Here is a 13,058-nt window from a genome sequence, read left to right as displayed (position 1 = left end):
TCCCCCCCTTTCTCCTCTGTCCCAAAATGTCGTATGTACCCAATGTTGCCTCACTATCTTTGGAATTTTCATGCTTATATGAATCCCCCATGTGCATGTATTAAAATTTTGATTTTTTTTCTTGTTTAGAAAAGGGCAATGGGTTTAAAGATATTTCTCCAAAAGAAAACACACCAAAAAAACACACACAAATGGTCAATAGGCACACGAAAAGATGACTAACGTCATCAGTAATAAAAAAAAGCACACCCCAAAAACCACAATCAGATACCACTTCACACTCACTAGGGTGGCTAGAATCAAAAAAATGGAAAATAACAAGTGTTGGTGAGGATGTGCAGAAACTGGAACCCTTGCTTCCAGTGCACTGTCGGTGGGAATGCAAAGTGGGACAGCCACGGTGGAAAACACAGCTTGGTTTCAACACAGCTTGGAAAACACAGTGGTTCCTCTAAACGCGAAACCTAGAATTACCATGATTCTGCAATTGTACTTGGGTGTATACACCACAGCAACTGAAAGCAGGCACCTGAACAGATATTTGCACCCCTGTTCATAGCAGCATTACAGCAGCCAAAGTGTGGAAACAAGCGTCTACTGAAGATGAGTGACAAGACACACGTTGTCCGTCCACACAATGGAACACTACTCAGCCGTAACAAGGAAGGAAGTTCTGACAGAGGCTACAACATGGATGGACCCCAGGACACAGTGCTGAGTGCAGCAGCAGTCACAAAAGGACAGATTGTGTATGACTGCATTCCTACCGGGCACCCAGAGTAGGGCAATTCAGAGACAGGAAGTAGATCAGAGGTTACCAGAGGCTGGGGGAGGGGGGAGGGGTCAATGTGTAATGTGTGCAGTCTGTTTGGGTGATGACAAAGTCTTGGAAACAGTGGTGACAGCTGCACAACTTTGTGAATATAAGTAATGCCACTGAACTACATGCTTATCCAAGTGGCAAATTTCATGTTATATACAATTTACCACAGTTTAAAAAGGTTATGACACAATATACCAAAAAACATTGAATCGCACATGTTGAATGGGTAAATTGTATGGTATGTGAACTGTATCTCAATAAAGCTGTTAAAAAAGAGTGTATTCAAATGCTTCCACTGGCACCTGTCACACCCGACTGTTACTCCAGGCTACAACAGCGTTTGTATTTTTAATAAAGAAAAAATGCCAAGAAATGTAGAAATCCAAACACTGAGTGGCAGCAACGTAACATTCTCTTACGGTGCAATGATCATAAAACAGTTATGCTCCAACTTGAAAAGAATTCTCAAGAGTGAAAGCTCTTCAGCACAACAGCATTTTGAACCCTAATTTCAACTCCTCTGACTAAAGTCAGTTCAATAAGAGGGGTGCTCACAAAATACAGCGAATTCTGCTGCCGAGTGCCATCCAACGGAAAGGCAGGGATCTTCAATATGGGAAAGTGGTGTGACGAACCTTAGTAACAGTGTGTGACAAGTTTCAACTTGTTCAGTGCAGTCAGTCGGGTGTGAGCTACGGTTGAGAGAAGGTGTGTTTTAAAGTGTGCTGTAACTCATGCTCCATCGTGACAATGCTCCGTGTCACACATCACTTCTGATACAGCAATTTCTGTCAAATAAACACATTACAGTGTGTTCTCACCCACCTTATTCACCAGATCTGGCACCATGTGACTTGTGGTTCTTCCCCAAAGTCCACATGACCATGAAAGGTAAATGTTTTGAATCGATTCAGGACATCGAGGCAGCCATGACAGCACAACTAAAGACACTCATGGAAGAAGACTTCCAGAACTGCTTCAGAAAGTGGCAAGAATGATGGAATAAGTATGTTTGAAGTGAGGGGTAGTATTTTGAGGGAAATTGATGGCAATGTGTCTTTTACTGTAAATTATTTTATTTAAACATTCACCATATTGTTTGATCACACTTTGTAGTATGTTGTTAAGCCAAGAGATGTGGAAGCATTAAACTGCACATGATTCCGTGGCGACAACTGCTCAGATGCTATGCATCCAAAGGGGCGAAGTGCATTAAGGGATAAATAAGGTGGCATCATGTGACGCAAGACAATCACTGCCATAATGGAACTGGTAACCAAAATCTCTGAACTTGGAAATCCTGCAACACCCGAGTAGAATTAGTTTATTAGTGTTGTAACTTACGACACAAGAGCTGGTAAAGCAGACCCACTGTGTGATGTTCACACTTAGCAAAGCACACACTGCCCCTGAGGCGTGCGGGCCCCGCCCAGAGGGTGCACTTACCGGTTCAGTGAGGGTGCTGTCCTTTTCTAAAAACTGCACTACACAGTATGCCAGCTAAAAAGCAAAAGAAGAAGCGTTAACGTTTCCGTTAAATGTGGAGATGCGGCTGTGTTTCTAACACCTTCCTTTGCTGCGACAAGGGTCTGATGTGACAGGTGCTGCCCCCCAAGTGCACCCCCCAGCCAGGCAGGTGTGGGCTCCCCTCTGTAGACTGCATCACAGGCTCAGAGTGAGCCTCTCAGGCAGGGACCCCAGGACAGATGATTCTCCCTCACCAATTGCAGACGGTACATCGGAACGCTACAACAACCAGGAAACCGTCTTTTGGCCTAACACCAACAAGTCACCCCAGGTTTGATGGACATTTTTCTTGTGGTCTTTTGGAGACTGTAATGAACAAGTAAGCCAACAGCTGGGAAAAACTGATGAAAATCTGGTTCCATCTTAAATCTATGAACGATTAATTTCTGATATAGAACAATTAATATAACAACCAGGCAGGATGTAAAGCTCTTACCAGTTAATAGTAATCAGAGAAAAAAACTCTAAGCTAAATATTTCCCAGGAAGCCAACGTCATTAGAATCATCTAACGGATACACAGCTGACCCTTGAACAATGTGGGGATGAGGGGCGCCGATTGCCCACACCGTTGAGAATCCATGTACAACTTAAGTCAGCCCTCTGCCTACGTGGAATCCTAACCACCAGGTGACCCTTGAACAACAGGTTTGAACTGCGTGGGTCCACTGAAAAACTAATCCACGCATGAGTGGACTTGCACGGTTCAAAGCTATGTTGTTCAGGGTCAACTGTTCTTTCTGTAACTTAGCCCACGCCTCAAACTCCCAAAGTGAAGCCATGCAGAGTGGAGGTTCCTGGCGTCTGGAACACACACTGGCCACAAGGAACCAACACATCGCCTGCAGCTGAAGGTGGGAGTCCCGCTAAACCTGCAGCGTGGTGCACTCAGCGTAGCTGAGGTAGTCTGCGTAGAACTTACGGGAATAAGAGTGAAGGACAACCAGATCTGGGGATGCAGCAGTTAGGAACTACTTATGCACCAAGTTTTCAGTGTAACTGTAGTTAGGTTTTCACAAAGTTTTAAAAATGCACAGCTCAAAAACAAACCTTCTCATAGGTCATTTCATTGGCCATGGCATACAGGTTTTCTTTTTTCTTTTTTTAAGGTGCTAGATTTTACATTATACTATAGAAAACTTTCCTCTGAGAAGTCTTCCTCGACTCTTTTCACCAAGCTAGTCACTCCCTTCTCTACGCTTAAAATGTTTTAAAATCCTCCATTCCTGAGATTTTTCTGATTTTCTTAAAAGGAATCTCGCTTTACCCTCTTATCCTTTCAATTGTCACCAGCACCTTGATACCTACATCAGTAACGTGAGATAAGAAAGAAAACCTTCCCAATTAAAAGGCTGGACTCAGCGTCCTGAGTCCTGAACGCTCCGTGAGGACAGTGGTTCAGTGAACCCCTTACCTGGGGGTGGTAGACACTCAGAGACTTCACTTTGTGCAAAGGCAGTAACACCTTCAGTAAGAAAATCTTGTGCTCTTCTTTCAAGGGTAAGGCAAATCCATTAATTATACTGTGAAAACAGAATTCATGTATAGTTTGAATATTTATCAATTTCGGATTTAACAAAAAATATCTTGCTATTTTTCTTTCCATTTTTGTGTTCAGCACGAAAACCAGCAAGCAAAACATTTGTTTCAGAAAAAAGGAGGGTATCAGCTGAAATTAAAAAGAAAATTACATATCTTCAAGGAAGCAGTCATTTTATCTTTGTAACTATGGTATAATTTTAAAATTCTGGGTTTACAAGGTGTTACCCAGAACAGAAGGACTCTCTGGGAGGAAAACCTTCCTTAGGCCACAAAGACAATCAGCTCAGGTGGGACCCTAGCTCCAGGGCCGCTCACACCCAGCACCTTCACCCGTCTTTAGGAATTTACTTTCCCAGAGACTCTGGCTCATTATTCTAATGCTGCAGAACACGAGTCTGAGTGTACAGAATGGACTTTGGTTAAAAATCAGCAAGAACCTTGTTTCCTTCTGCAAAGAAATGGGGTTTTACTCTTAACCTGAAAACTGAAGTTTCTGTCTCTACATCAAGTAGTCTATCTATTTGGTTTTATAATTAGTCAGGGGCAGATAAATGTTACCGAGAGCTATAGAAGCAGTTAAAGCGATTTCTAAGTTGTTCCCCCGTCATTCATGATTCTCAGGGACGTGTGCCCTGCAGGCAGGGTTTGGCTTAAGTGGCCATGAAGGGCGATATGCTCATCCACTGGGGAGAAGATCAGACCCCTCTTCTGGAAGGATAAAATAATCAGTCCTAGTGGTGGGAGGACACGAGGCCGTGTGTGCCAGACTATGCTGGACACTGCAGACCGGCACCCAGCCTCGCAGCAACCCGGGAGGTGAATTTAATTACCTTCCCATTTTATAGATAAGGAAACAGAAACAAGAGTCATAAGGAACTTGCCCAAGGTCCTACAGCCTGTAAGGGGCACCCACCTAACTGCCCACTGCGCTGTCCTGAGGGAAAGAGACCCACCAAGTGTGAATTCTCCCTGAGGACTAACTTTTTTTCCAAATTATATCCAAAACAGCAAGGACAGTTTTTCTCAGAACTCCTGGGCAGGACCACACACCCAACAGATGGCAACAGTGTTCCTTGAGAAAAGCTTCTTGGGTTCAAATTGTTTTGGGAATCACTAAACAAAAGCCCACACGTTTCTTCACTGCAGGATCCCTCAGGACTGTTAGCCGCCAGTATACCCTGAGCCCCCGGGAAAGGCCATGGGACCCCGAGGAACTCTGGGCACAGGGGGTTGGGAGACTGATATAAAATCTGTAGTCATTAACAAAAATGACAACAAGCAAGAACTTTACCTGGCTTAAGGTATTTTTGAAATGTTAATTATGTTACAAGTATACATATGAAAAATTTACACAAAGCAATCTGCAATATTAGCATTTACTTAACCTCCCAAATGTACAATAAATGGTCTCTTCTTCTAAGTGTCAAATAGAAACCTTTTTAATGTAACTATTTTTAAATTGCTCTTGAGGAAATAATTGCAATTGTGTTTCCATAGCAATGCTACTGAGGTGTATGAGATTAGTCTATACACGGACCCTTACAAATGGGAGGCATCAGTTACTTGGTGGGCTCTAATCCCAGCTCATGGACGCTTTCCATCAGGTGAGATCTTCAGTTCTTTTGCGGAATGGTCTAAATGGCCTTGCTTGGTGGGCGGCGGGGGGCAGTGAAATGCAATGAGTGGGTTCATTCTGGCATAAATTCCATGTAAAGTCATTCACTACCAATAACAGAGACAACTTACCTTCCCAATATTTCCAGTAACTCTGCTATGCCATTGTGATGCTCTGTTTCATAAATAAACCTAGGAAAAGCAATGCGTCCTTCAGAATTAGTGAAATAACAGCTGGAAAGATTAAGATCCTCTGAGTGAGGAAACAATTCCTTTAGGAGGAAATCAGGCAGCCAGGCAACAACAAGCACATCCATTTGTGAAAACCATCCCCGGGCACTGCTCCTCGTCACCAAATAAACTTCTCAAAGCCTGGGTGTGTAAACACGCAGAGGGCAGAGAGCACAAGTGTGCTCAAAATTTTCCCCCATCATTTTATTTTGAGTTTTCAAACAAAAAGAAAAGCTGAAAGAATTTTATAGTGAGTAGCAATGTTTCCACCACTGAGCTTGACAATGAACACTTCGCTATTTGCTGTGTCACATATCCACCTAGCCATCCCTCTATCCATCCATTTACCCGTCTTAATTTTTGGCTGCATTTCAACAGAAGTGGACATCTTAATTTTAAAAGCCTCCAATATTTACAATCTCTGGAAAGGGCTGTGACTCAGAATGGGCGTCACGCAACAGCTGGGAAGGTGGGCAAGGCAGCCGCATGGAGTGGCTCGGACACCAGCTCAGACAGATTCGGATTCGAGCCCCCACCCTCTGGCACCAAGGGTCAGAACCACTGAGCAGCCAGATACAGTAAGGAACCTGTGGCGGCTGGTCTGAAGGCAGCTGGGGGTGGGAAAGAATGGCGGCGGTGAGGAAAGGTCCCAGCCACCACCGGACACATGCCTCCAGATGACCCCTTCCTGCCGCACCTGCCCTGAGCCTGGCTGCTGCTTCCCACGGAAGTCACCGCCTCTGGGGCGTGGCTACACCAAGAAGCACCTTAATTGATAAAACTCCACTGGAAGGCTTCCTTTCGCTTCACTTGTTTGAAATACTTAAAACAGTTTAAATGTTTTAAATACAGCTTTGCATATAGTACGACCAAGCAACTTCTATTCTTATTCCTCTGTTTATAACTGGGAGAGCTGTGCAAGCAGTAGGTCACACAAGGCTCCCGAGCGTGAGCTCTGGGCCCAAGACACCGACAGACCTGGGCGGGCACTCCGGCCGAGACACAGACAGACCTGGGCGGGGGCTCCGGTCAGACACACAGACAGACCTGGGCAGGGGCTCCGGCCGAGACACAGACAGACCTGGGCAGGGGCTCCGGCCGAGACACACAGACAGACCTGGGCAGGGGCTCCGGTCAGACACACAGACACACCTGGGCAGGGGCTCCGGCCGAGACACAGACAGACCTGGGCAGGGGCTCCGGTCAGACACACAGACAGACCTGGGCAGGGGCTCCGGTCAGACACACAGACAGACCTGGGCAGGGGCTCCGGCCGAGACACAGACAGACCTGGGCAGGTGCTCCGGCCGAGACACAGACAGACCTGGGCAGGGGCTCCGGCCGAGACACACAGACAGACCTGGGCAGGGGCTCCGGTCAGACACACAGACACACCTGGGCAGGGGCTCCGGCCGAGACAGACAGACCTGGGCAGGGGCTCCGGTCAGACACACAGACAGACCTGGGCAGGTGCTCCGGCCGAGACACAGACAGACCTGGGCAGGGGCTCCGGTCAGACACACAGACACACCTGGGCAGGTGCTCCGGCCGAGACACAGACAGACCTGGGCAGGGGCTCCGGTCAGACACAGACAGACCTCAGTGTGAGTTCTGGCCAGACACACAGATAGACCTGGGCGTGAGCTCCGGACCCAAGACACAGACAGACCTGAGCATGAGTTCCGGCCAGAGACAGACACACCTGGGCGGGAGTTCCGGCCAGAGACAGAGAAGTCCGACCTCTTAGCAAGGCTTCTGATCATCTCCGGCAGCTTTAACATTTAAATGATGGCTTTTAGCTATAAGTCATTTTGTTTTCCTAAGTCAACATTATTTTGTTATTGATAAATTCTTCACTTCTAATTATTTTAACCCGATTTGAAGTAGGTATAAGAGAAAATAGTCCCTTACTTTCCCAGTGGCAGACAAAAAACGCAGGGTACAAAATGGGAGGGACACCACAAAGATCCATGCGCAACAGGTTAGTGGGTTGCTTACTCTTTCAGCAAAAAAAAAGGGGTTAGGACTCTAAACACTGCTTGTTGCAGGCGGTATCCAAAACGGACCCGTGGATTCCCCTCCTCCCTGCAGGACGCGTTCTGCCCTCCCGTGAAGAGGCAGAATCATTTCATCTCCTCTGGGTCTGGGCTGTCCTGAGCTACCTGGGTGAAGGCTGAACCACTTCCGGCCACGCCTTCACGCGGCCTGGCAGCTCTGCTCCTTCCCTCTGGGAGCCGGCTGAGGCTGTAAAAGGTCGCACTGCCCAGAGCCACTCTGGTCATTCCAGCGTGTGGAGCAGACCAGTGCACGGAGCCCAGTGCAGGTTACGGAATCGTGAGGAATAAAAAATGTGGATTTCAGCCACTCAGATGGAGGGTGGTTTGTTACGCAGCGAAGAGGTCTGAAGCCCAGCCCCCCCGTGTCCACCTGACCCCCAGGTCCCACTGTTGGCCAAAACAGGTGTCAGCAGTATCTTGAGCTCTCTTTAACCCACATCTTAAAAATGCTGATTAGAAAGAGAAACTATAGAAACAGGAATTTTAACATTTTCCATAAGTTGGACCAAAAACGTTTGAATATTCTCTTTCTTACAAGATACAGTTGTACTACATATCTTGGAAGTTGGAGGAGCAAATACCTCTGTCAGGACCTTTCACCTCAATTTCTCTTACATGAAATGAGGGAGGGGAGTGAAGGTGGAGATCCAGACAATTATGGAATCTACATATGCTTACTTCTGACTGTACCTATCAGGAACGATAATTACAGAAAATATTACTGAAAAACGAAAGAAAAATACCACACTCCAGCACTGAGCATTTAGCGAGAACTGAATTAAACTAGCAATAACTTTTCAATAATAATCTATTTAAGTATTTGTTATTAAGTTATGGTTCTTTAAGGGAGCAGACATTTTCTGCTTCTTTAATGCAGGTGTTGATTTGTGATTCTGTTATCTGAACAACACCTAAGTTTAAGGGGAAAAAAACCTATTCTAGGTAGAGCTTTAATTTTAGGCCTAAAAGACTAGAATTTAAATTGTGCCTGTTCTTTGTTGTTTAAATAATGTACATTATGTTTTGACAGGTTAAGTAATGATCTTGTGAAGCATGACGTCATTCTGAGCACGGTGGGTGTGACCGGCCTGGCTCCAGTATATACATGGGATGTGGGGAGCGGGGTGGAGTTCAAAGGGAAGGCACACACAAACTGGCAGGTTCTAACCCCGACATGGCGTCTCGAGTGTGAAGACAAGGGAGAGGATCAGACCCTGAAGACGGCAGATGGGCAGGACAGCAATACTTTGAGGACTGGTCGCCCACCAGGGCCAAGCGGGTGGCAGGACGAGAGGCACTGGTGATGGGATTCCCAGAAGGGCTGTTGGTCTCAGCGGTGGGGTTTTATTTGTTGTCCATCCGTCCATCCATCCGTCCGTCCGTCCGTCCGTCCGTCCATCCATCCATTTCAGCCCCCTTTTCTTTTCCCTCACTTGATACGGTGACTAGGAGGGACCTGCCCGGCCTCTGCGGTGCTCTGGCCGACACCTCTAGGCTGCCCTCTGCAGCTAGACTATGAGAAACCCGCCTTATTCCTCTCGCAGAGGGACCTGCACACTGCCTGTCACGAAACCGGACACAGACATAAGAGCTCTAACGTAAGGCTCTGAGATTCACTAGGATTTGTCACTTCCTTGCGCGATCCTGGAGTCAGGGGACTTAGGGGGAAGCCTTCCTGAGATTCTGTCCAAAATTCAGAGTAAACTGCTCATTTAGTAAGCTTTCCAGGAACAGAGAAGAAACTACATTAACTGTTTCATCCATCAACATTTATTTGAGGCCACTGGGGCTGGGTATGTAGCTGGCACTGGGGGTGACAGAAAGCAGGCCACATGGTGCCTGTCCTCACGGGGACACTGAGCTCGTCCCGCAAGCCAGGGAGACCTTCCTGGTGAGGGGCTATTTCCAGAAGCCTTGGAGGTTGAGGAGAAGGGAGGAGGATGAAAGAAGACTGCCAGGTGCTTGTATGGAAGGAGCCCAGGTGCAAGCAGAGCAGACTATGAGGAGCCCGGCCTGGACCACAGGACCCCAAGGGTCTCACCCAGGACTTAACACCCATTCATCCAAAGGGCATCGGTCATTGTGTGACTCAGAGGTAGCAGCAGAGACAAAGGGAGGTGCGAGGGGTGTTGAGATTGGGATGGGGAGGTGGGATGTATGAGGGGTCAAGGTGAGCACTGCACTTGGAATGTTATGGAACATTCTCTCATGAGTGGTGGGGCTGGGCCCTCCTCCACGTAAACCTAGACAGGACTTTTGTGACCAGCTTCCCAGCCTGACCAGTCTCCGTGGTCCTGTAGCCCGTGACTGCCGAAACCTGCCCGGCCGCCACGTGCTGCTTCAGGCAGGACCTCCTTTCCCATGGTGCACAGCGGTGTCTCCAAACCTCTAACACAAGGCTCAGAGTTCCGAGATTCCCTCAAGATCCATGGCTGCCCTCCTTCCTCCTTTTACCAAGAAGCACCGGGGAAGAATGGAGGAATGCACAGGAGGAACAGCTGGCCTTGGACACATCCATTCCTCCACATTCCAGAGGGAACCACACTCAGGGCAACTGGACGTTTCAGTAAAAACCAAAACAAAGGAAGGACGTGTGGTGAGGTGCTGGGGAGTGGCCCATGGGGAGGAGGTGGGGGGAGGGGGCCGACCCCAGCCCAGAGACGCAGGTGTACTCTGGGGCCACCTGTAAACGGTGGGTTGCCCAGCAGGTTGCTCGGAAACAGCCACTGATGCTCCCTGGTCACTTGTCAAAGGAATGATGAGGTGCAAGTGTGAAAATCAGCATCGCCATGCAAAAAGACAGACGTCACCCACACAGTGACTTACCTATAAAATATATTATTTATCTGTTTTCTGATGTAAGCTCTTAAGCCTAAGAATTTTCCATAGATTCTGTGAAGGGTAGTTTTAAGAAAATCTCTCTCTCGAGGATCTTCACTGTCAAAGAGCTCTAAAAGCTACAAGAAGAAAAAGACACTTAGTGAGTTGGTATTCTCTCTATATAAATGAGGGCTTTTGTAGCTTCAGCTGATTTGTACCTTACCTGCAATACAAACTTCTGATCAATATATTTCTTCGCTATATTAGGTTGGAAATCTGGAGACTCTAAAAATCTTAAGAAAAATTCATAAACAAGCTAGGAAGGAAAAAAAAAACAAATAATGAGTCAGATAACATGGAATTTTATTAAACGAAGATTAAAAATACACCACAAGTTGATTTGTCTGCAAATATTAGCCTCAAAAAAAGAGCCACGTATCTAAGAACTAACGCCAAATTACATGGCTTAATTTAATTATAACTGAGGATGGTAATTGTTTTATTTAGCTAAGAACCACAGACTATATTCTTAAAATGGCATTTAAATAAAATGATTTCCATGCTGATGTCATCAATGCTTAAATTATGCAGCTCGGAGACCACAGTGCACAGCGGCCACAAGCGGGCTGTGACCAAATTCTGAGTGGGATTTGCAGCTTGTCACCTACAAGTGTCCTGGGAGAGCCAGGCAAACAGGAAGCTGGGACTGCTCGGTGAGAAGGTCATAGACACAGTCACCTGGGCCGGGACTTTCCTCCCCCTTCATGAGTAGGTGGCATGCTGTCATGGTTACGCTGAGGGAGGCTGCGCTCTGCTACTGAGACAGCCCTCCATTTTCGTCTGCCCCCACCTAGGTCCTTCCCGGCTTTCTCACCTCTCCATATCCCCTCCTACAGACGACCCAGACCGCCCATCTAGGCTCTGCTCACGCTGGTCTCCATACCTTCTCGAAGGCGTCCTGCCCAATCAGCCTTTCACCTTACAAGTGCATTAGAGAAAGGCACTGGGGCACATAGCAGGCACACCTTAAATCTAATTCCCGAAAACTGGGAAAGGTCTGTATAAGTCCTCTAGCCGCAACTCAATGGCTATCAGCAAAGTGGTCATTTCCATTAAAAAACTATTGATAATTCCTATCTTTGGAGTTTATATAAAGTATGCAAACAAACAAACTATTAAATGTTCTCTCTCCTGCGAAAACCCTTTTCTTGTAGGCACAGGTTTGCAAGGTCTGTGCCACTAATGATTGGGATTAGTGAGGCCAATCTAATCCCAGCTGGAGTGAGGCCCCAGGGCCAGTGTACCTGCTTCAGGAAAAGCCACTCACACACACCTAGCTCACGCCCGTTTCTGGCGCACTCTCGGAGTTTAGTACCTGTAGATGAGGCCAGGCTGCTTCTAACGTTGGTTCATCTTCCTCTGGGTCAAATTCTGCTCCCGTAGGATTGGAGGAAGGCGGTAATGTTCGAAACATGTTAACTGCAAACTAAAACCAACATATTCTATAATTATAAGCAGGACGTTAAAAATATTTACAGAGAACATTTTTTAAAACTCTTAAGTAATTCTAATGAGAGATGCTTCCAGGGGTTGTCTGGCTTGTCCTTACTCTCAAAATTCAGAAGCAGTGTGGGTCCCTAATGAGATCCTGGGTCAAAACTGCAGCAGGAAACATGGCTGTAGACAGGTGACCACCAAGACTGCCACTTGACCCTGAGCTGTCAACTTTCACAGACAAATCCCCAACAAATGCTAATGGGTAGTGATGACTCCTCAGGCCTTTATTATCCAGTAGGTGCAAAAGCAAGGAGAACGTTCCAGGTTGACCAAGAAAAGGGTGAGATTGTGCAGGAAAGAGCAGAGACCAAGAACTGAAAGTGCAGATGCCACTTTGCACCGGGACGCCCTGTGTGACTTGCTGCAGAAATCCTCTGCAATCAGCAACAGTGGCGACAGTCAGGACAGATGACTTCCGAGTGGGTGGCTTGAGGGTCATTCCCAGAGAAAGGTTGCCCCTTGGCAAAGAGAGGGATCGTGAGAGGGCAGCCTGGCTGTGTGCCCAGGGACTACACACTTACGAGCTGTCTAGTCTGTGTGAACTTACAAAGTAGTGACAGGAAGAAGAAATATCTCTGGCATTGGGACGATACCCTCGTAGGACTCACAACCCTCTTCTCTGAGCCCCAGCTTCACACCGCCCTTCACCAGTCAGCCCCCCATCCCAGGCTCCGTTTATTTTCAACTTCAAAACATCAATGTGTTTCCCAGCAGATGTTTTCTATAGAAAATGTAAGGTTCTTTGGAGCACAGGTACATTTCAATGCCCACACGGTTAATAAGAAATCAGCTCTCTAAGAAAAAAAGCACAATGTAAGGCACCCCACGTGGGAAGGACCGCCACATGGGCAGAGACCGAGGTAGCATGGGGCACACGCACGTGTGTAC

The 13,058-nt window shown here is 47.0% G+C and overlaps 1 protein-coding gene across 9 annotated transcripts in view; it reads right to left on the bottom strand.

Moving 5' to 3' along the window:
* The window catches only part of PPP2R5C (protein phosphatase 2 regulatory subunit B'gamma), a 137,753-nt gene that overhangs the window by 24,899 nt on the left and 99,796 nt on the right, over nt 1-13,058 (bottom strand). For all 9 annotated transcript variants that reach the window (XM_019747154.3, XM_019747155.3, XM_074326915.2 and 6 more), the window contains 6 exons: nt 11,989-12,099; nt 10,837-10,929; nt 10,620-10,750; nt 5,638-5,697; nt 3,764-3,872; nt 2,270-2,323 (listed from right to left, as the gene is read on the bottom strand). In XM_019747154.3, the coding sequence (XP_019602713.1) occupies nt 2,270-2,323; nt 3,764-3,872; nt 5,638-5,697; nt 10,620-10,750; nt 10,837-10,929; nt 11,989-12,099 (558 nt within the window). The remainder of the gene's footprint in view (nt 1-2,269; nt 2,324-3,763; nt 3,873-5,637; nt 5,698-10,619; nt 10,751-10,836; nt 10,930-11,988; nt 12,100-13,058) is intronic.

This window comes from Rhinolophus sinicus, chromosome 3 (genome assembly GCF_057876585.1).
Source record: "Rhinolophus sinicus isolate RSI-liver-muscle chromosome 3, RSI-T2T, whole genome shotgun sequence".
Classification (NCBI taxonomy): Eukaryota; Metazoa; Chordata; class Mammalia; order Chiroptera; family Rhinolophidae; genus Rhinolophus; species Rhinolophus sinicus.
This window is presented reverse-complemented; position numbering and strand designations above follow the sequence as displayed.